Source organism: Dysidea avara, chromosome 3, assembly GCF_963678975.1.
Source record: "Dysidea avara chromosome 3, odDysAvar1.4, whole genome shotgun sequence".
In the NCBI taxonomy this organism is placed as follows: domain Eukaryota; kingdom Metazoa; phylum Porifera; class Demospongiae; order Dictyoceratida; family Dysideidae; genus Dysidea; species Dysidea avara.
Window position 1 is genome coordinate 16,119,374 of NC_089274.1, and position 19,401 is coordinate 16,138,774.

At 39.1% G+C, this 19,401-nt stretch overlaps 6 protein-coding genes across 7 annotated transcripts in view; 3 read left to right on the forward strand and 3 right to left on the reverse strand.

The window, feature by feature from the left end:
* On the reverse strand, positions 1-1,741 carry LOC136249647 (cathepsin B-like). Its single transcript, XM_066041730.1, has 8 exons — positions 1,371-1,741; positions 1,205-1,314; positions 1,118-1,147; positions 694-857; positions 488-640; positions 348-435; positions 259-299; positions 1-208 (listed from the first exon to the last, which is right to left on the reverse strand). The coding sequence occupies exons 1-8, from the start codon at positions 1,680-1,682 to the stop codon at positions 123-125; spliced, it is 984 nt and encodes a 327-aa protein (XP_065897802.1). The 5' UTR covers positions 1,683-1,741; the 3' UTR covers positions 1-122.
* On the forward strand, positions 1,716-2,358 carry LOC136249654 (ubiquinol-cytochrome-c reductase complex assembly factor 2-like). The gene is made up of 4 exons (XM_066041737.1): positions 1,716-1,886; positions 1,945-1,995; positions 2,055-2,175; positions 2,228-2,358. The coding sequence occupies exons 1-4, from the start codon at positions 1,758-1,760 to the stop codon at positions 2,281-2,283; spliced, it is 357 nt and encodes a 118-aa protein (XP_065897809.1). The 5' UTR covers positions 1,716-1,757; the 3' UTR covers positions 2,284-2,358.
* Positions 2,281-12,136, reverse strand: LOC136249641 (uncharacterized). Of its 2 annotated transcripts, none has more exons than XM_066041723.1 (18): positions 11,965-12,136; positions 11,762-11,884; positions 11,586-11,705; positions 11,413-11,535; positions 11,235-11,357; positions 11,062-11,184; positions 10,918-11,003; positions 10,623-10,668; positions 10,288-10,430; positions 9,555-9,683; positions 9,384-9,498; positions 8,542-8,664; positions 8,354-8,491; positions 7,908-8,170; positions 4,888-4,995; positions 4,740-4,829; positions 2,473-2,580; positions 2,281-2,416 (listed from the first exon to the last, which is right to left on the reverse strand). In XM_066041723.1, exons 1-18 carry the CDS (start codon positions 12,086-12,088, stop codon positions 2,363-2,365), a joined length of 2,139 nt encoding a protein of 712 aa, XP_065897795.1. In that variant the 5' UTR covers positions 12,089-12,136; the 3' UTR covers positions 2,281-2,362. The 2 variants fall into 2 exon arrangements, with proteins under 2 accessions (XP_065897795.1, XP_065897796.1); XM_066041724.1 differs by having other exon boundaries at positions 7,908-8,166; positions 8,350-8,491.
* LOC136249650 (RNA-binding protein 25-like) lies at positions 12,087-15,960 on the forward strand. Its single transcript, XM_066041734.1, has 7 exons — positions 12,087-12,189; positions 12,242-12,493; positions 15,043-15,295; positions 15,347-15,510; positions 15,560-15,640; positions 15,705-15,741; positions 15,793-15,960. Exons 1-7 carry the CDS (start codon positions 12,149-12,151, stop codon positions 15,823-15,825), a joined length of 861 nt encoding a protein of 286 aa, XP_065897806.1. The 5' UTR covers positions 12,087-12,148; the 3' UTR covers positions 15,826-15,960.
* LOC136249646 (zinc finger C2HC domain-containing protein 1A-like) lies at positions 15,347-17,306 on the reverse strand. The gene is made up of 7 exons (XM_066041729.1): positions 17,262-17,306; positions 17,140-17,207; positions 16,935-17,090; positions 16,793-16,877; positions 16,562-16,749; positions 16,175-16,509; positions 15,347-16,126 (listed from the first exon to the last, which is right to left on the reverse strand). Exons 1-7 carry the CDS (start codon positions 17,266-17,268, stop codon positions 15,883-15,885), a joined length of 1,083 nt encoding a protein of 360 aa, XP_065897801.1. The 5' UTR covers positions 17,269-17,306; the 3' UTR covers positions 15,347-15,882.
* The window catches only part of LOC136249642 (coiled-coil domain-containing protein 73-like), a 3,353-nt gene continuing 1,241 nt past the window's right edge, over positions 17,290-19,401 (forward strand). Inside the window, exons 1-9 of the mRNA XM_066041725.1 lie at positions 17,290-17,348; positions 17,393-17,464; positions 17,528-17,554; positions 17,605-17,784; positions 18,640-18,714; positions 18,777-18,815; positions 18,866-19,001; positions 19,048-19,253; positions 19,301-19,397. Coding sequence (XP_065897797.1) covers positions 17,313-17,348; positions 17,393-17,464; positions 17,528-17,554; positions 17,605-17,784; positions 18,640-18,714; positions 18,777-18,815; positions 18,866-19,001; positions 19,048-19,253; positions 19,301-19,397 — 868 coding nt within the window. The 5' untranslated portion in view covers positions 17,290-17,312. The remainder of the gene's footprint in view (positions 17,349-17,392; positions 17,465-17,527; positions 17,555-17,604; positions 17,785-18,639; positions 18,715-18,776; positions 18,816-18,865; positions 19,002-19,047; positions 19,254-19,300; positions 19,398-19,401) is intronic.

Below are 19,401 nucleotides of genomic sequence, written 5' to 3' on the forward strand. Positions count from 1 at the left end.
TTGTTTGTACTTGTCCATGCAGCATTAACTGCATTATCACAATAATAATGAGTCACATGATATTAGTAAATATACAATAGTAATAGCTCTAACATAAGTCAGTGAAGCATAACCAATGATTTTCAGGGTGAGTACTTCTTGGGCATGCCAGCAACAATGGAGGATTCAATTCCAACCTCATCCCTGCCCCTGATGATCTTGAAGAAACCTGTTGATGGTATCATGTGACAGCAGCTTGCACCTACCAGCCACACCTACCTTGATCACCCCAGGAGGGATTCCAGGAATTAGCTACATTCCTACAGTACAGAAGTATAGTTATAGTTCCTGTGGTTGAGGATACTCACCAATATGGAGTGCCATTATCAACTCCCCATCCGATAATCTTGATAGCATGTCCACCAAGGTAGCTACCGCTCTTATGCTGGTATACACCTAATACATAACTTGGTCATCCACATGTGGTTAGAATTGTATTATACCATACCAGTGCGGTAAGTAGGGAAATCACCATACACTCTAAAGGCACCCTCAACTGGTCCATTAGTCATGATCTCGGTCTGAATTTCTGTAACTTTGGATGAGACTGAGTATGAGCGTGCTCCAAAGTGTTTGTCCTTCCTGTATGTTGTGCCATAACCTGTATAAATCTCATGTAAACTCAATGGTCTTTTACCAGACAGTTTTACTGACCCACTTCACACATGCGAGTACACATAGGTGTTCTTGTCTCTCCAGAGCAGTTTGGATAGGGGCCAGGCTCATGGTGATCACAGTGAGGCAGTTTGTAAGGCATACAACCAGAATGTGTACCATACTGACCTCCAGTGACTACACCATAGCGTACCCAGTACTCCCTATATAGGAAACAATGATCAACATAGTTAGTTATTGCACAAGCGCTAAAAGTCTGTAGGACACTGTGTGATATCTTTAAGCTCAAGACTTGTATGCAAAATTTTTGTATAGCAAAATTAAAGGTTAGGAATTAACGATAAAGAGGTGGTGGATACACTTTGCAAGCTAGCAGTAACTAAACTAAAACGTCAGGTGACAATAAAATAAGGTCAGTTTCCATTTAAGGTTCTGTCTTCCATCAACAGTTATTTTAACTCACCATGCTGCTCCAGGATATCCTCCATTGCAGCTATGATTCAGAATAACAAAGTCATGATGAAGTGGTATAAAGCTATTCAAGACTTACCCATTGCCGCAGGTCTCACAGCACGAGTTCATGTCTTCGGCAGAGATGTTCACTTGCATCTTAAACGCGATGCAGTAGCGATCGCTCATTGCCTCCACCGCACCAAATGCCTGCAATATGTGCGCAACAATGAAGCCATACATGCAACACGTGACAGGGCTCTTACCCAGCAGCTCCCGCAGTCAGCTTGGTCGCGGACGTCACGAAGGCTCGGGCAGTCTGGCCAGTTTGTACGAGAGTCGAATTCGTCGGGGATGGCTTCTAGCGGCGTGATCTTCTTCTCTGGCAGTTTCCTGTCCCATTCACGCACTCCACACAATTGTCTAATGTACTTCTCGTCCCTGCCAGGGAAACTAGGTCCAGCTTTCCAGGTAGTGTCAAGATTGTTGATGTAATCAATCATCTCTTGCGAAAGAGTGGCTGGATCACACTGGCTGAGGGCAGCCAAGCCGAGAAGAACGACAACGACAGCGAGCATCTTACCTCGTTTGCACACACGCTAACTATTACGAGTCATGTGATAAACTCCGCGAATTTACGGATATTTTTGTATATGGCATTACGCGATCGCTTGGCGAAGGTGGTAAGACGCTGGCCGGACGAAGCAACAAGAAAGGGAGATGATCTTGGATCATTCCTACGAAAACTCTACGGACTAAAGGCAACGAGTATACAGTCGGAGGTAATTAATCGCATTAGCACCACGTGGTATGTTGCGAATGACGTAATACCCGTTTTAGGGAGCAGTTGTGAGTCTAGAAAGAATCAGCACAAATTACTACAGGAAGAAAGTATGTGGTGAATTTCCGCGCACACAGATTAAATATTTTAGTGGTCCTATTTTATTTAGTATCGCAGAGAGGATGAAACAAGTTATACGGGAATGTCGCAACATCTACACATGCACAATCCTTGGACACCTCCGCGCAACACTTGGAATAGCAGTTGGCGGGCAGAGTTGCTAGAGCAGAGTGAGTCCCGCCCCTGTGCATAGAACGCATCTGATAGGCTACATTTGTTTAGATGCAAAAGAAGAGCAAAAGTGGTACCAGCGGATTTTGCTATGGAGGAGAAAATAAATTTCAGTGATTTTAATATTTATATACATATTGTGCATTCACACAAAATTCAAAAAAAATAATCTTTAAAAATGATTTTTCACAAGTCCACTATGTTGTGGTTGTCAACAGTCTTGTGGTTGCTATCTGTCAACTAGCCAATGATAGCACACAATTACAGCCACACCCATTTAGCACAGCAACACCTACCTTTAGCTGTACAAGGAGATCTCGTTCTTTAATGGCTGCTGAATTATTTGGATCAACTTTGAGAAGTGAATCAATGTCTTGAATTGCATCAGAGTAATGTGATAGTCCCTAGGAGAAAACCTGCTAGAAATGTAAGCTTCACAATAATTGTGTGGTGTGCATGTGTGGCAATTTTATTGTGGTACTTGCCTTTTATAAAGAAAAAAATGCATGTTTAATTACTTTAGGATAATAAATCCTAAAACAAAAACAGCCTTGGGGCTGAAAAAAAAAGGGCGCTGCCAAGCAAAGTAGGATCAATCAAACAAGCTTATTCAACATGACTGGTAAGAACAAGGACTGATATCAAGTTGCGGCCAAGTAGATTGGAATATTACTGTGATCAATCTGTTAAACAACTGGTAAGAACAAGACTGATATCAAGTTGCGGCCAAGTAGATTGGAATATTACTGTGATCAATCTGTTAAACAACTGGTAAGAACAAGGACTGATATCAAGTTGTGGCCAAGTAGATTGGAATATTACTGCATCAAGTTGCAGCCAAATGAATGCAGTATTACCAAATTGTATCGCTTATGGTGGCTCTCGCAAGAGAGGTGGAGTTCCAAGATTTGTACTGAAGAAACTTAACTAGCCAAAGAACTTGTGTTAGTAAATCCAAGGTTGTGGAACTATATAAGATATAAGAGTAAAAAAATCGGTGGCTCGCGCTAACAAGTATGCAAAGAAGAAGAATACGACGTTTTCAGCAAAATTTCAAGTGTTACTAAAAATATAACAGGGATTACTTACTTAGTAATACACTTATATAGCAATATACCAAAGGTTTTGCTGTATCGCGAGGTTTTTTTACAAAAGAATAGTTTTAAAGGTAGGTTTTAGGTGTGCGTTCTATTAGAATTAGTCGTTCGTGTAAATAACTCACGGTAGTCGCGTGCCTTACTTTCCTTGGCCACGCAACTCACTACCATGAGTCTTGATCAATGGAACCTATACACCATCAGATTCACCTGTTTAAGGAAATCATTGTTTTGTTAAACGATACAATGTATATGAGTTATGGGCACTTATTTACGATGTGGCAGATACAGAGTAATCTATTGTTATAATCAGTGTTAGGAGTAACACGTTACATAATATTATTACTTTTGTGGTAACAAAGTAATATAACGAAATACCCCATAAAAACAGGTAATATAACTCAAGTTACTTTACTAACAAATGTAACGCGTTACCTAAGTAATATAGATACTGTAACGAGTCTAATATTACGTAATATTATTACTACAAGTAACGAAGTTACTAATCTCGTTAGTCATCCTCTGAGTAACGCCTAGCCACAACGAAGTAACAATGAAGCTTATTTACCAGCTTCTTACTTATAACCAAGATTTGCACATTGTCCAACAACGCAATCATGTCACGTGATAAGGTGGTAGTTTCACACGTGACAGCTTAAGGCTGTGGACACAAAGTAATATAATATGTAATATCATTACAGTTACTTTATTTATGGGTAATATGTAACTGTAACTAAATAGTTCAGGTGCAAGTAATATGTAATATGTAACTAGTTACTTTTACAAAGTAACTTGCCCAACACTGGTTATAATGGCCTTCTTTGTGCACACGGAGGAATATTGTATGCCTTGCCAGTTCATGGTGAACAAATTGAGCCAGATCCTGTCTTCATAGCTTGTTTCAGTTGTGATTACTTAAGCACCTGGTCTAATTCTGCTGTATTGCTGCTGCACAAACCGAAGTTCTTGCTGTTCCAACTGTCTAGCACTATAACTCCAAGACCATTCATCATAAAAGACTGAAACTTTGGCAATCTACTCCTTTGTTACTTTAGATACCGGATAATGACGAAAGAAAACTTGACAATTTCGTAATTAATCAGCTTTGACAAATTAAAATTTGACGAAAAGCTAGAAATTACAGATCTAAACACTGACTTTTGAGGTGCTTATTGACATTTGACGAATTAAAATTTGACAAATGAATATAACCGATTTGTCAAATTTGTCAAAATTCATGTTGTACAGTAACAGAGAAGCAATATATAAAATGGAATGGAATCCGAGGAACGTGCAAAAATAACTTTTTTGTTTTGTTTGTTTGTTTGTTCAGCTGGTCACATTTAATGGCAAATGATCATATTAGGCACATACGAACAGTGATAGTACTGAACAACAATATGAACAGAAAATCAGTTGACAAATTTATGAAAATGTCTGCGTGGACTTGGGCTGTATATGCTCACTTTTCTGGCCAGTGATCTTCTGAACAACACCTTGACATTGTTGGGGTCAATCAATAGTGAAGTGGTACAATCCTTCTCTGCCATCTGAAACTATTTTAAACGCTCATGTGAGCAACACAAGGGGGAGTGACTCAAGACTTCAACTTACATTTCCTTCCCTAATATGGCATAATGCCCTGTTGGAGTAGCTAGCTGGAAGAGAGGGACAGAGCTCCACACACTTGGTGTAGTGTATTATGGCATCGCTATAATATCCCTGTAACAATACAAAGTACATGGCCTCATGATAACCATGCTTTATATTATTTTTATGTTTCACAGATGCAGGTCAGTGTTTTGGTAAACTACTGTATACATACAAAATTTTGAGGTACGTGATTTTCATGAATTGACAATTTTTTTTTAGGATTGTAACAATTTTATTTTCATGGATCACTCGTTTTTCACTCAGGCTATCTGTTGTTTAACATAGGGGCTAGTCCTGATAATCATTAATTTTTGAGGATGGAAAATTCATGGACAGCTAAGCAACCACAAAATCCATGAAATTACTTCCTTTGAAAATTTGTACTTATACGGTTAAATATATATATGTTAGAGTTAAAGCACTGCCGCACGTGTGTATGGAAAATACAGTACGAGGGGGTGTGTTGAGAGGCTAATACAGCACGAGGCGAAGCCGAGTGCTGTATTTGCCTCGAGACACCCCCAAAGTACTGTATTTTTCGTACACACGGTGCTTTAAGTGTTATATTGTACTTCCTGGTCGTCTGGCTTGGAGCGATTTTCTCTAGTACTCAAACCGATGCAATTTTCGGTGATCAGGATATCAGTACAGTGTTTAACTAATCTATTTCTAGTCGTACAACGAACTAATAGGATTAGTTTGGCTAGTTTTAGCGATTTACAATGTCACACACGTGATCAATCGTGCTGTCTTAGTGGAGTCATGTTTAAAAAGCTTCATGATCAGACAATCAGTAAGTGTTTATACAATCTATTCCTAGCCGTAGAATGAACTCGTAGGATTAGTTTGGCTGGTTTTAGTTTGGCTAGTTTATGTAACTAAATTCTCCGCATAACTGTACTGTATTTGCCTAATTAACTGCATAACTGTACTGTATGACTCATACAGTACAGTTATGCAGTTGATTAGTACTGTATGGATAATACGATATGCGGCATCACTTTGATCCTCCCATGCAAAGTACAATATATATATATCACATGATCTCTTAAAAAGAGTGCTAATATGGCTGTAAGCAGTAATAGATGGTAGCATGGGGAAAGGAATGCAACTCCCTCACATTTCAAAGGGATTTTAGGATCTGTAAAGATCGGGATACTCCAAAACAAACAGTTATATTTATATATACTCTAATAAAACAGTCACTTTGCTGCTAAATGATTTACTTGTACATTTTTATTTGTTTTTGACCTGCCAGGTCACTACTCAGAGGGAAAACAGTTCATGAAACCATAGATATACGACTCTTAATGCAGAGTTACAAGAACAGAAACATGAGGGTATCACAGCACCAAGCAAAGTTGTTATATGCAGCGTTTAAATCAGGTTACAAACAGTTCTGATAAATTCTAATGACCAAAGGTGTACTAAAAAGCCACATATTGCTGATACCAGGAAGTGTGTGCAGAGGCTACAGGAACAGAAACGTACCTTGGTGTAGAAATGATACCGAAACGGCACGATATAACATGTACTCAGTGGCTTCCACCAAAGCAGCTTGTATCCTTACAGAACTTTCATATTATACAAAACCTACAGTAATAGTCTACAGTAAGAAGAAATGTTACTCTTTTCATGCTCTTCAAAACAGTAGAAAGTGAAACGCGCCTCGTATCTAACCAGTGACGTCAAATGTACAGGTACACTGGGTGCATGATGCCATTTCCAATCCCTTTTAAGAGTCGTATAGTCTATCATATGATTAATTTGGTATGGCCTAAAGGGATAGTGGCATATAATACAACACATGATCACAGTAAGAACACATCAAATCTTATGGACAAGGCAGGATGCAGGGGCGGTTCTAGAATATGAGCTAGGGAAGCAAGCCGTTACAGGGTAAGGTGAGGTCCACAGTATCACCCTAACAAACTGTTTCACGGTTGAATCTTACCACACTTATACAGAAAGATTTGGTGGCTTATTGAACTAATGCAGAATTAAGATAGCAAAAAATGACAATTATTTGCAAGGGCACTTAACATGGGAGAAGATAATTTTGTGGCAGAGAGAAGTCATTTATGTAACTTTATCACTTAAACTATCTTTTCAGTAGATTTTCGACTAGTTTCTGAAAACTGGTGAAACTCCCCAAAACCACGCCTAGGAGTACGGTTCAAACATATGGCAGCTGTGTACTATATAAAAAATAAAATTATTACATTAGGACAATACAAGGAGGTGCATGCTCGAGGTACCAGCACAGGAGCAAGGTTATAATGGCACAATCAATGGAAGAATGGTAGCACACAATACCCTGCTAGATTCACTATTCTAAGTGGTTTCTTCAATGGTCTTCCTATCAAAGCCTTCAGACAAGATGACAGAGTACCGGCCCATTATGTGTATCCCTGTTTTGTGTAAGAGTGATGTAACTAATGACATATGTCACTAACATAAGATGCTTTGCCTATAATGTTGGTAGTGTACCGACACTCCTGGTCATCCACCGCTAAGGCCATATCCGAGATTGCACGTGACACCAAAAATACTAGCAAGAACACACAAGCACTACAGGGCACTCATAAATGGATATGTGCTCATGGTAACAGGATGTGTATTACTAAATCTTATGGCAAAAGCATGGTGGAGTCTCTACTGTAACGGTGAATGTTCAATTAGAGTTATTACCATTTAAAAAAATGCATGCTCTATGAAAACTAATTTAAAAAATGGAAATGGAAGGAACAATAGATGGACCAAAGACATCAAAAATAAACACATGGACTTCTTCTATCAGTCATTACAGCATGTTGGAGTGAAGTGTATTATGAGCTGTTCATTAATTAATGTGACTGGTTTATAATTATCTGCTGTAACATACCAGAATATCTTTGTCAGACAGACGGATACACACCCATACCCCCCCCCCCCCCCCCCCACACACACACACACACACACACACATATGATGTTAAGTACCTTTCTGAGTAATGTATTTCCTTTAGCTCTTTCATCCTCATAACACCTTAGCACTGATGGATCGCTAGGTAACTTCTGACTCTGACTAACTGTTAGTGATTCGGATAAACTGGCATTTGATGTGAGAGAGGGTGTTGTCCCCATCACCATGGCAGCCAGTTGCCGGGTGTCACCAGATGTCGTGTTCTGTTGCTGGTGTAACCACTGAGTGAGGAAGGTGTCCTTGTTTAAGAAGTGTTGTAGACTAGCCTTTGTCTGGCTACCTTCAATGGAGGAGTTTACTGATTTTTTAAAAACATACACATGTACAGGTATATATATTACTACTGTAATGTTGCACACACAAGCATGCACGCACACTATACACACTACACACAGTACAGGATTTTAACACACCGTAGTAAAGTGACTGAATATGGTGTATGCAATAACAGACCAGCACTCACTTCCAACAGACAATTGAGCTAATATCCACAAGCAAAGAAAATTACAATTAGCCATCGCCGAACAATCCAGTTTAGTTATCATGGATACCACTGCTAACAATGATGGATCACATGACAACAACCTATCATGATTGGCCGCTATAAAAAGATTGCCAAGGTGACCACTAGTACACAACATCACCACCAACCATTAGCTGTCAAGTGTCCCAACATTCCAACTATGTTGTGTCTGACTTCTTGTGAATAATCTGCCAGTGATTGCAGCATCTTGAGGAAATGACTGCTCTCCAGGACCATGTGACCTACCTCAGCTGTAGATACAAACACAAATTGTTTAAGAAAAATGAGCCTTATCCAAAATTACGTCACAGACATAAAAATGGCCGCTGTAGTGTGGGGACGTTCGTAAAATTTGTATGGGCGACTATGGGAAGAAAATTTTTGAACAGCAATATCTAAGCCAAGAAGGAAGATATCGAACTCTAACTAGTAGGTATAGCTATAAAACGTTACAAGAAGTACGTAAAAGTGATTTTTGGTTGATTTTCAAAACAATGCTAGATTCCTATTCTTTCAGCTAATTTATAACCATACCTGCTGGTTAGAGCTTGATATCTTCCTTATTTTCTGATATATTGCCATTCAAAATTTTTCTTCCCATAGTCGCCCATACAAATTTTACGAACGTCTCTACACTACAGCAGCCATTTTTATGTCTGTGACATAATTTCGGATTAAGTCCATATAGACACACTGTTAGGTTAAGGTCATAAAGACATTTTCAGCATGAGAGAAAGTATGACGACTACTACCATGACATGCACATATAGGCTTGTGTGTGAACGCAATTTCGTGATATGTGATCATGTGATCTTTGTCTAACACTAAAACAATTCACCAGAAAAATAAAAGCTACAACATATATATTTAAGAAAATGGCACCTACTGATTTTGAGGTCACAAGCAAATCAACTCCAGATTTTTTTACAAACGTTTTTTAGCACAGTAATCCACATGCATAGTCACTCACCATGAGAAGTAGCTATGGCTAGTGCTGCACTACATTCCACTAATAGAGAGTCATTCTGGTTGCTGGTCAACAACTCTAATAGTAGGGTGATACCTCTGACCCTGACCAGAGCTTGCTGTGTGGCATATGATGATCATGTGATTAGATGGGTGTGTGGTCTAATATTTTTACCATGGCTGGTTGGACTGATAACAAGTTTCTAATAGTGCCAGCCGCATGACATCTTGCTTCAATGTTGTTTTCCAGTTGTCGTAGTAACTTACACAAAACTGGTACCAGCTTCTTGTCAGTGATGGAAATCTAAACAAACCATAACAATGTGAAGTGTGTGTGTGTGGCAAGCGCAGACACAATTCTAGGTAGGGTTTAACCAGTTTCTGGAAACCAGTCAATTTGTACTCTAATAGAACAGTGGGAGTAATATGAAGCCAAAATTCTTTCTCCTGGGTTAAGTTTGACAACAATACTTCTCCAGTACTGTAAAATGTATTAAGCACCTCTAAAAGTAATTATAGTACTGAAGCTGTATTGCTAAAGCTTTCCGATCCATCTATAAATTATCAGCTAGGGTAGTTGATCTTCTACTTTGAATTTGGAAACAGTCAGCTAATTTTCTAGAACCGCACCTGGGAAAGTGCATATATAGTCGGGCTGAAACAGATATCTGAATATTAATTCATAGTAATTTGAAAGCCATCAGGATTAGAAATTAATTTGTTTGATACAAAGCTTCTATACTCATCATTACTACAAATTCAATCGTCATATGATAACGTTTGTTCTTGTTTCTGATCTAAATTGTGAATTTTAATTTCAGGATATCTCAATAGTAAAATTATCCATTTCAGCCGCGTGTTTGAGTGCATGTAGTGAAGTGTACACATACGTAATGAATCCAACTCACTTCACTTCCCTGGTGTATGGAAATGTTCTTCAATGCAGCAACAGCAGCTATCACGGTATCTTCTCCGTGATTAGTGTAGGTAACAAGTAGGTCATGAATGGCCTCCAGTCCACCAGCCTGTAATATTTTAGTCTGGTATACACCTACAGTAACAATGCCACTCAATGCACACACAATACAACACAGTGCTAGAAACTAGGATTCAGTTGGCCATTCATGACAGCATGGTATTACCATTCAACAGTTTCTAAATTGAAAAATGTATGGTAATCTGCCTAGTCAAATGGCTAATGGCCAACTGTTACTACTTCTAGCACCACGAGATACACTGGTACCATCTGATGCTATGTTACGAAGGGCCAGACAAGCTTGACACTGGACCTGTGGAGGTGTGGTGAGAAAGAAAGACATTCAATAATGTATATAGTGAGCCCCAATGTTAACATTATTCTAAAGTTGCACCTATAACACTGACACACACACACACACACACACACGCATGTGCATACACACACACACACACACACACACACACACACACACACACACACACACACACACACACACACACACACACACACACACACACACACACACACAAATGCACACTATACAGACAGACAGACAAACCTTTTCCCTTCCACCTCTCATCAACTTCACTAGTAAAGTCAACACTCTTCCATTCTGGACACTCATTATTACACTACGATGACCTCCTGCATAAAGATGGGGAGTGGCATTCATGACATCATCACACTCATCAGCCCCACCCACCATCCACAGCAATATTGCTGATAGCAGCTGAACAATAAAACTGAATATCTTCATCATCACACCCCAGTAGATGCACTAGTGAAGGTACACCGCCTGCACCAACTATACTAGTTCTATTGGCAGCTACAAGGTAAGGAAACGTTTATTAAACAACTCAGTATAAACCTACTTACCTATATGAGAGAGATTTAGCAGGGCACCAGAGGAATTTCTTTTAACCCGAATATCTCTTGATTTTGTTAATCTAATCAGTGGCTGCAGAGCCCCTAATCTGACAATTTCCGTCTTATTTTCTTCTGCACACACAAGCATACAGCTGAAAATAACTGTATGTTTCAGACATTCAGTGACCTTGAGTTGCAAGAGTTGTAAGACACCCACACACATTACATAAAACTTCAACATGGTCATAAGTCAGTAGTCTAATGAGTGGCCGCAAACCACCATATTCAACAATGATAACCTTATTTGTTTCTGTAAAATAATAAATGGCTTCACAATTTAAAATTTTGGTAGAACAATACCAGCTCCATATAAAGCAAGGCTGCTCAGTGCTAGTGATGCAGCTCTCAAGACTTCGGCATCCTTCGAGGATAGCAGGTGGATCAGTGGCTCCAATATGACCTCATTAAGCTCTTCTGTGTCTGCAAACCACATTTGAGCCCCACCCACTATACCATAGCAAACAGTACACACTCACATTGCTCGCTGATTTCTGAGAAAAAGAAAGCTGCAGTTCTTTGTAGCTCTTCGTTGTCCGAGTAACTTAGCACTGTAAGAGCTCTGGACTGCTCACGTGTTAGGTTTATCAACTGACAATGTTCTGCACAATATAATTTCGTAAATTAGCGCTTCTCAAGCTATATAAGCATTTTTACTTTCTCTTTCATATTGATTACTCACCTTCGTCGTAGTATTTTAATAAATTATCTATCGCCTCTTTTTCCTCCTGGTGCAGTAAAGGCTCTGTGATTTTATCATCACTGCTTACCGCTGAGCTTGCTACGCAACATTTAACATTTCCCATCACATACTTGATTTAAAGCGCACCACAACTTATCTGATTATTGTCACCCAATAAACAAAAATGCCTTACCGTGATTCTAGAAGAGAGAAGAGACACGACCGGTCAGTGGTAATAGCTTGTTTTTTTTTTGTGTGCAAACCTCGTGTTGTGTAGAAGGGGGGATACTAGCAAGGAAAAGCGAGAGGAACGAGGCAAGGCGGAAGAAGGAAAACGAGAGAGGGATACTCGTAAAGATGGCGACAAGCCTCGAGCAACTCGTAAAGATGGCGACAAACCTCGAGCAACTCGTAAAGATGGCGACAAGCCTCGAGCAACTCGTAAAGATGGTGACAAGCCTCGAGCAGTGAAGCACAGTAAGCATAGGTCTAGGTCACGTGAGAATGATTCAGAACAAGAGGAATCAAGGTGATTGGCTAATTACTGTGAAATGTACATATCTGAAGTATGTATATAAGTTACTGCTCAAATGTGTGAGTTGAAAATTCCTTGATTTCTGGTTGTTCCCTTGAGATCAAATTGTGTAGTGCCTTTTGCCCAGGGAGATGTGATGAAAATTGGAAACACACAGCCAGGATGTGCAACATTTGCTTGAATTATTGTGTGAGAATCGGTGTGATAAACAGCTACGTAATTTATTAAAAAGAATAATTAACAGTATTATAGTAGTGCGTTTGTATCTGCTCTTATCATGAAGAATTTAGTACTTTTGTCCAAGCTACCAGATTCTGCTGCACCTTATGGTTGTTATTAGTGCTGAAACGAATAGCAATTTTTACTATTCGAATAGTTGTGAACAAAACAACCGAATATTTGACTATTCTTTAAGCTTATACTTCTATTGAATAAGCACCAAAACTTTTTGTTATAGAACAAGGTAAAGCCTAAGAGCTATTTCTATCTTTTCTAAAATGGAATTTTTACGGCATGACATCACTTCATTCACAATCTTAAGTTTCAAAGCTGGCTGAATGAAGTATACAAAGTGCTAACGATTATTTGAATATTGTGTTAACGAATCGAACAGTGTCATACCGACAGAATAGTCCAATAACCAAATAATGGTTTCAGTACTAGCACTAGTTGTTATAGAGCTAGAGTGCTACTGACTATTGAACTTTGCTGGTGCTGAAATTATTGTGTATTTGAGTTATATAACCACGCGTATAAAATCCAACCTACTTTTTAAATCAGATATGGATTGCTGGTCTAATACACTCTTAGATTCTACTCTATATTCTCCTCAGAACTGGCAAGTCTGGTTTCTGCAGTAGCTTTTATCAGACCTTGTGAAAGCCTTGAGTGGAGGTTTGGGACCATTCAATGACCATGGGTTGTTTTTTTTAGGAATAGTGTGTGGTGAGTGTTCACCAGTTGTATTCTCCTTCATTTGGGAGTGATTTGAGTGCAAGGAGGGTCCATGGAGAGCCCAAATTGGACCTCTGGATCCACTTGTCGTCTTGCTTCATTTTATACTCCTACCACCCACCACTCCTATTACTACCACATGTGATATTATTACCCGCAAAAAAAAATGCTGTCCAAAATGGGCATCAGGAAACTTATACACCCACACAGTGATACAGTAGCTATTACACAGATTAGTAATTGGCGCAGATTTTGTTTGTACAGTCTCGTGTAGTCAGACCACTATATTTCATAACAGATATTTATTGATTATAAGTGCTTGCACTGAAAAGGGTCTGGTACACTTCCAATAGGCCAGTTGTGACAGTACCTCTATTAGTATCTAAGGTGTAGATAATGTGCTCATAAAAATGTAAACAGTTTTACATTCCATCTGGGTGCTGTCACAACTGGCCTATTGGAAGCATACAAGACCCTTTTTATTGTGGACACTTATAATCTCTAATTGATAAGCCCCTGTGCTGAAATAGTGGTCTTGTTATGCGAAATTAAGATTGTGGCACTGTGAAGTTACTACACAATGATTATTTAAAATCACGTACTGGTTATACTAACAAAGCTTTCTGCATTGAAGCTGGATTTTGTCAAATGCAGTCACATGTGTGACACGATTTTACAAAATATTCCAAATCGTACATCAAGCAAAATCAAACTAACACCACCAGTGGATAGCTACACACACTATCATACTACTAGTTTTGACCCTCAGTACTAGAACTACTCAAGGCTGATTTTAACATACATCTTTTCTGGATGGTTTGGAGAGCTCAGATGATGGTTTCAGGTCTTGTGAAGGGCCTGGCTTGGCAGGAATCAGTGGTTTACTGGTGGATGGCCTGATAATGTTGGCCAAACGATTTTCTGTTGATTTTGCTGCATATCAGCCACTAAGAAGCCAGCATGGCCCTGTAATCTCATGTCTGGGCTTTAATTGTGGTCTGCCTCCATTTTGAAGTCTATCTCTTGCCCACCCCCCACCCCTTTGTGAGCACTTGTGATACTACTTCGCTCGTCCAACTACTCAGATTTTCTATCTTATTTGGTGGGAAACTCTACAAGCAGCTACAAGTACTGGAAGTGGTCTGAAAGGTAATAGACTGATGCATCTATTGCGTAAATTTCATACGCGTGCTTACTATCCTTGGAGAGTTGAGTTTGTAAAACTGTTTATCTCAAAACTTCTAATGTGTGATTTAGAGTGTTTTTCCGAAATTCAGTCACATACATGAACATTTATGGGTTTATAGTACTGAGTCCTAAATTTTATTGTTTCTCATCCTCAAACTATACAGCAGCATATTGCTTGGATTCTCAAGATCTCAAGCCAATCAGTACAGGAGGTATTTTATAACTGACACTGTAGCACCAAGCTCTAAATTTAGATGTTGTGGGTATAATATACACAAGGTTATGATGTAACACTTGGTGAACACCAATTGATCTGTAGTACATTTATGTGATTGTTATATGTACATGTGCGGCACAGCAGTTTTGTACTTGTTATTGTTGTGTATGCATTTATCTTGTAGGTCAGAGAGAACTGACCGTTTCAAGAGTGAACGGTTTGCGGATGACAACAATCTCACTACCTCACAAAAGCATGATAGAGGTTTTCGCACTGACAAGATTGGCCGCTCAGCAGTTGTGAGAGAACGACGGAGGTCAAGTGGCTACCATGAACGACGCTACAGACATGAAGAGGATGATGACTATGAAACTAACAGGGTCACAGAAAAGCTCTCAAATCCTACATATGTGCCGAAAGGCACTAGCTACTTTCTTGTAAGTGTGGCTATAGTTTTATATACCACTTTATTTGAACAAATATAACAGCACGATGATCGTGAAATGCAGTCTGCTAGACATCGCGGTGGACAGCGACCTCGTAGTCCAGTGAAGTGGGAACATGACTTATTCAAAGACCATGAACAGCCACAGGAACCAGAGGTAGACACAGTGATTGCTGATGAGGAAGACGATGATAATACAAAATGGAGGCAAGCCAATATATAAGTTGAATACCTTCCCATTACCACAGTTAACCAGGTCTGTAGTTAAAGTGCCTGTGGGTAGCACTGGATTCGGTCCACAGTACGACAGTTTTTATCACCAACACCAAAGGCAACAGTGAGTGGTTGTTATGATACAGGTTTGCCTGTGTATAGTGGCCACATTGTTAATGTGTATGCAGAGATGGGAGATGGATGCATGACAAATACTTTGAGATGGTGAGCGATTTCAGTAATTTTTAATACACTAAATCATCAGAATACTTACAGGAAGGGTCGACAGCTACTGCAGCAACAAGATAGTACAGACTGAAAGAATACAACTGTTAAAAAAATTATGTACAACTAAAAATATAAACATTAAATTCGTTTTGTTCCACACATACAACAATACTTAGCTTGTGGTACTGGGTACTTAGTTCCACATTCATAACAGAATTTTGACATGAGCATGCCGTGGGGATTCAGTGGTGTTTCTCTACTAGTACTACCTGTACTGGAGCCACTGCTAACACGTCCATTAGTTAAATGATGCTTCTGTAGTGCCGGCAATGGGGTATTATCATGATCTATTATTCTGTCAACTGGTGAAGATGCTCGTTGACTGCATTAAGGAACTGCATGATTGCAGGAACATTTTGATTAAACTAACCTTATTAAGTGTTGTGATCTTTCTATTATTGTGGTTGAATGTGAGGGAGTTTTTTGCCTATGGGCCGGCGTATGTGCCTGTCTTGTATTTGGGGCCTTCCTTGGTTGGCTGTAATCTACTTCATTATTACTACTTATCACACGAGTTCGTCCCATTGGCTGTTTAGAAGGAGTGGGAGGTTTCCTTAGCACGTTAGCACTTCTGTTGTGCCCGCTAACATCTGGTGATCTCCCACCAAAATTTGAATTCCTTGTCACTACACTATTTCCAGGATAGTGGCTCTCAACTGGTTGTTTGACAGAACCACTTCTTTTTCTAGGCATTGGTGGCTTGTACTATGTAAATTATTTCTCAAACATTTTCTAATGCTGGTATACGCTGTATTACCTGCATTCTTTTGTTTAGCTTTTCCTGTCTGTCATTGGTACGTAAATTTCTGGGCCTACGACTAGCCTGTTCTTTACAGAATGGTATGTGTCTTTCTGCAGCTGAATCCTGAAACCTTCGTCCACAGTAAGGGCATTGCTGGTAATCAGGATTAGGGGCTGATGGCTTAGGAGGAGGCAGTGGAGCTCCTAAAATATAATGTCACGAAAAACTGTAAATTGTTTTTCATACCTGATTTTATCAATGATGTGACTTCTCTTGCTGCTCTTATAGAACTAATAAATTCCTCATGCTTTCTCTTCCAGTCTAGGTTGGACTGTGTACATGTAAATTATGTAACGAATGAGTACATTGGAACTTAATTACCACTTACTGAATGCTGTTTTGTAGATGGTTTGCTGGCTGGACTTGACTCGGTTTTTTTCTTTATTTCAGGTGGTATAAAATCTGTTCGCTGTTTGGATGAATCAAATACTTTTCTCTTCTTCGACTTCTCAGTGTTTTTCTTGCACACTCCTTCATGTCGAGCCTGTTAACCCATGTAAACAACAGTTTCTTTACACGTGATTCTGGCATACCAAAACTTCAGGGTTGAAGGTACGACCACATATTGAACACGACTGCAACAGTGGAACAGCACTTTCCTCTGTTAATCATTAAAATCACGTTAACAAACAAGCGATAAACTCTTATCTCTTACCGTCCATGTCTTTTGTTTATTGTTACCTTGGAGACTAACACTGCGCGCTAAATGGAAAAAGGCGATGTAGTGGTTGAAGAGAATGGAGTGAGTTACAGCTTTGTAAAAATATTAACGCTAGTTTTTATTAGGTGCAAGACGTGGCTGCAACTACGTCATTATCTTCGCTCGACACGCTTCAATTTCAACACGACTTCTTTGAGGTTGTCACCCAAGACATAAACTAAGACTTTGAGCAATTAACACAGCCTCTTTTTGTTGTCTAGGTGTTGGGGGAGCTACAGTTAAGAAGGGTAGGTATCACCAACATCCCTGACATTTAAACTAATATACACTTTGTTAGCAAGAAGATGGAGATCACAAGATAAAGTTGCAGGAACTACTGAAGGACAAATATGAGCTGGAGACAAGACTGGAGACAGCACAGCTAGCTAATGATCAGTTGGAGGAGAAGCATAAAGCAGAACAAGAAGATATACAACACAGCTGTGAAGAGAAAATAAGATTATTACAAGAAGATAAGGTACTGTATACAGTGGAACCTCTCTTAACAAACTCCCCGAATAAATTAATAAGGACAAAAGATTTGGTCCCAACAGGTCTGGTTAATACATTTTTACCTCTGAAAGAGGAAAACCTCTATTACAGCAAAAAGTAGCCAAAAAATCTGGGTCCCAAAATGTCCATAATAGAGAGGTTCCACTGTAAAGGGAAACTTTGGTTGGCGAATTTGTAGCAAATCACCAAATTCACAAGTTTTCCCTGCCAAAGTTTCCCTCTATACAGTATATATGCAAATATGAAATTATTCTGGAATGAATGAAGTAGACTAGTTGCGTGGGACTAGACTAAAATTGTGCATTGCTTAACTGAAACATGGGACAAAACTATGTTACATTTTTTTGTATATACTACTGCTGAGAAAATTTGGACGGCTAAATAGCTACAGTATGGTAATCACCTAATATCCTACTGTACAAACTAGTGTAACTTATTCTGATTTCTGATGTCACATTGAAATGGCCCTTCTGTCTGTCCACACATTTTTTAGAATATGCTTTTTCATTAAGAAGAACAATGGCATGCTTTAATTCCAATGACAGTTTACTTTGTAATTTGGGTATTTGAATTTCTACAGTGTGTATGGAACTTAGGCAGGAACGTACCCCACATTTCAGTTACACGCTACTTTATAAAATGTCCCTACAGCCTAACTTTAAGACACTATAAATTACAAATCTCTTTGATGTGGTTGGTCTTGACCTCTATTTCAGTGCAGGGACTTATCGTTAAGCACCCATGTGAATCAATAAGCCCCTTGCACTGAAATCGGGGGTCTGTCCACAATTCATTTTCAGCTAGGTCTTCTTTTGTATAGGCAAAAGTTCTTGCTAATGCTTCTTATGAGGATGGGCAAGTTGGTAAATTGAAGAATGAAATCAGAGCTCTACATGTGAGTATTACATAGGCATAAATTGCATGAATGGACCTCATATGTACTATCCATTTCATCAGCTGCACAAATACAATCTTGAAAAGACAATTAATGATCAGGTATGTGGGTGGTACAATTTAGGATATCAGCATACAATTTCAACCAATAGGAACACAAGATGCAGTTACAGTCATCATCACATGAGCAATTCTTATTACTGGTACGACAGCTGGAAGAAAAATGTGGCACATTATCCAAACAAGTTGTGGAAGTGAATGAACAACTAGACCTTCTATCAAATAATGGTTTGTTGTAAATTTGGTTGTGATATCCTCATATTTGTTCCAATAGTCCAAGAAGCTGTTACAGTAAATGATAAACTAGAGAAACAACACCGGCACCATCAGTGTGTCGTGTTGAGTTATCAGGATGAACTTGCATCGACAAAGAAAGAACTTCTTAGAGTGACGACTGAATTATCTATCATTAAACAAACCAATACTAGCTCTAACAGCACTATCACACATGCTAAAAACTTGGAGCATCAGCTTAAAATGGTAAACAATGGTGTCTTAGTATAGCTAGTCAGTCTGTGTGTTTACAGCAACAAGAGATGAATGCTTTAATAGAGAAACAACTAGAAGATCTCCAACAAAAGAACGCTTCCATCACCAGTACTCTCAAAGAATCACACAGTCTCCGTGA

What these genes read in the sequence shown, in the direction of transcription:
- LOC136249650 (XM_066041734.1), top strand. Translation starts at nt 12,149, where the DNA reads ATGCCTTACCGTGATTCTAGAAGAGAGAAGAGACACGACCG. An exon ending in AAGGCACTAGCTACTTTCTT is followed by an intron (nt 15,296 to 15,346) that starts GTAAGTGTGGCT and finishes CAAATATAACAG; the next exon opens with CACGATGATCGTGAAATGCA. An exon ending in ATGACAAATACTTTGAGATG is followed by an intron (nt 15,742 to 15,792) that starts GTGAGCGATTTC and finishes GAATACTTACAG; the next exon opens with GAAGGGTCGACAGCTACTGC.
- LOC136249654 (XM_066041737.1), top strand. Translation starts at nt 1,758, where the DNA reads ATGGCATTACGCGATCGCTTGGCGAAGGTGGTAAGACGCTGGCCGGAC. An exon ending in CAACGAGTATACAGTCGGAG is followed by an intron (nt 1,887 to 1,944) that starts GTAATTAATCGC and finishes TACCCGTTTTAG; the next exon opens with GGAGCAGTTGTGAGTCTAGA. An exon ending in GGCAGAGTTGCTAGAGCAGA is followed by an intron (nt 2,176 to 2,227) that starts GTGAGTCCCGCC and finishes ACATTTGTTTAG; the next exon opens with ATGCAAAAGAAGAGCAAAAG.
- LOC136249647 (XM_066041730.1), bottom strand. Translation starts at nt 1,682, where the DNA reads ATGCTCGCTGTCGTTGTCGTTCTTCTCGGCTTGGCTGCCCTCAGCCAG. An exon ending in TACTCGCATGTGTGAAGTGG is followed by an intron (nt 641 to 693) that starts GTCAGTAAAACT and finishes AGATTTATACAG; the next exon opens with GTTATGGCACAACATACAGG. An exon ending in TCCCTCCTGGGGTGATCAAG is followed by an intron (nt 209 to 258) that starts GTAGGTGTGGCT and finishes TACCATCAACAG; the next exon opens with GTTTCTTCAAGATCATCAGG.
- LOC136249646 (XM_066041729.1), bottom strand. An exon ending in CACATCATTGATAAAATCAG is followed by an intron (nt 16,750 to 16,792) that starts GTATGAAAAACA and finishes ATTATATTTTAG; the next exon opens with GAGCTCCACTGCCTCCTCCT. An exon ending in AGCTAAACAAAAGAATGCAG is followed by an intron (nt 16,510 to 16,561) that starts GTAATACAGCGT and finishes TAATTTACATAG; the next exon opens with TACAAGCCACCAATGCCTAG.
- LOC136249641 (XM_066041723.1), bottom strand. Translation starts at nt 12,088, where the DNA reads ATGGGAAATGTTAAATGTTGCGTAGCAAGCTCAGCGGTAAGCAGTGAT. An exon ending in TCGTAACATAGCATCAGATG is followed by an intron (nt 10,431 to 10,622) that starts GTACCAGTGTAT and finishes TTGTTACTGTAG; the next exon opens with GTGTATACCAGACTAAAATA. An exon ending in GAAATACATTACTCAGAAAG is followed by an intron (nt 4,996 to 7,907) that starts GTACTTAACATC and finishes GTATTGTTACAG; the next exon opens with GGATATTATAGCGATGCCAT.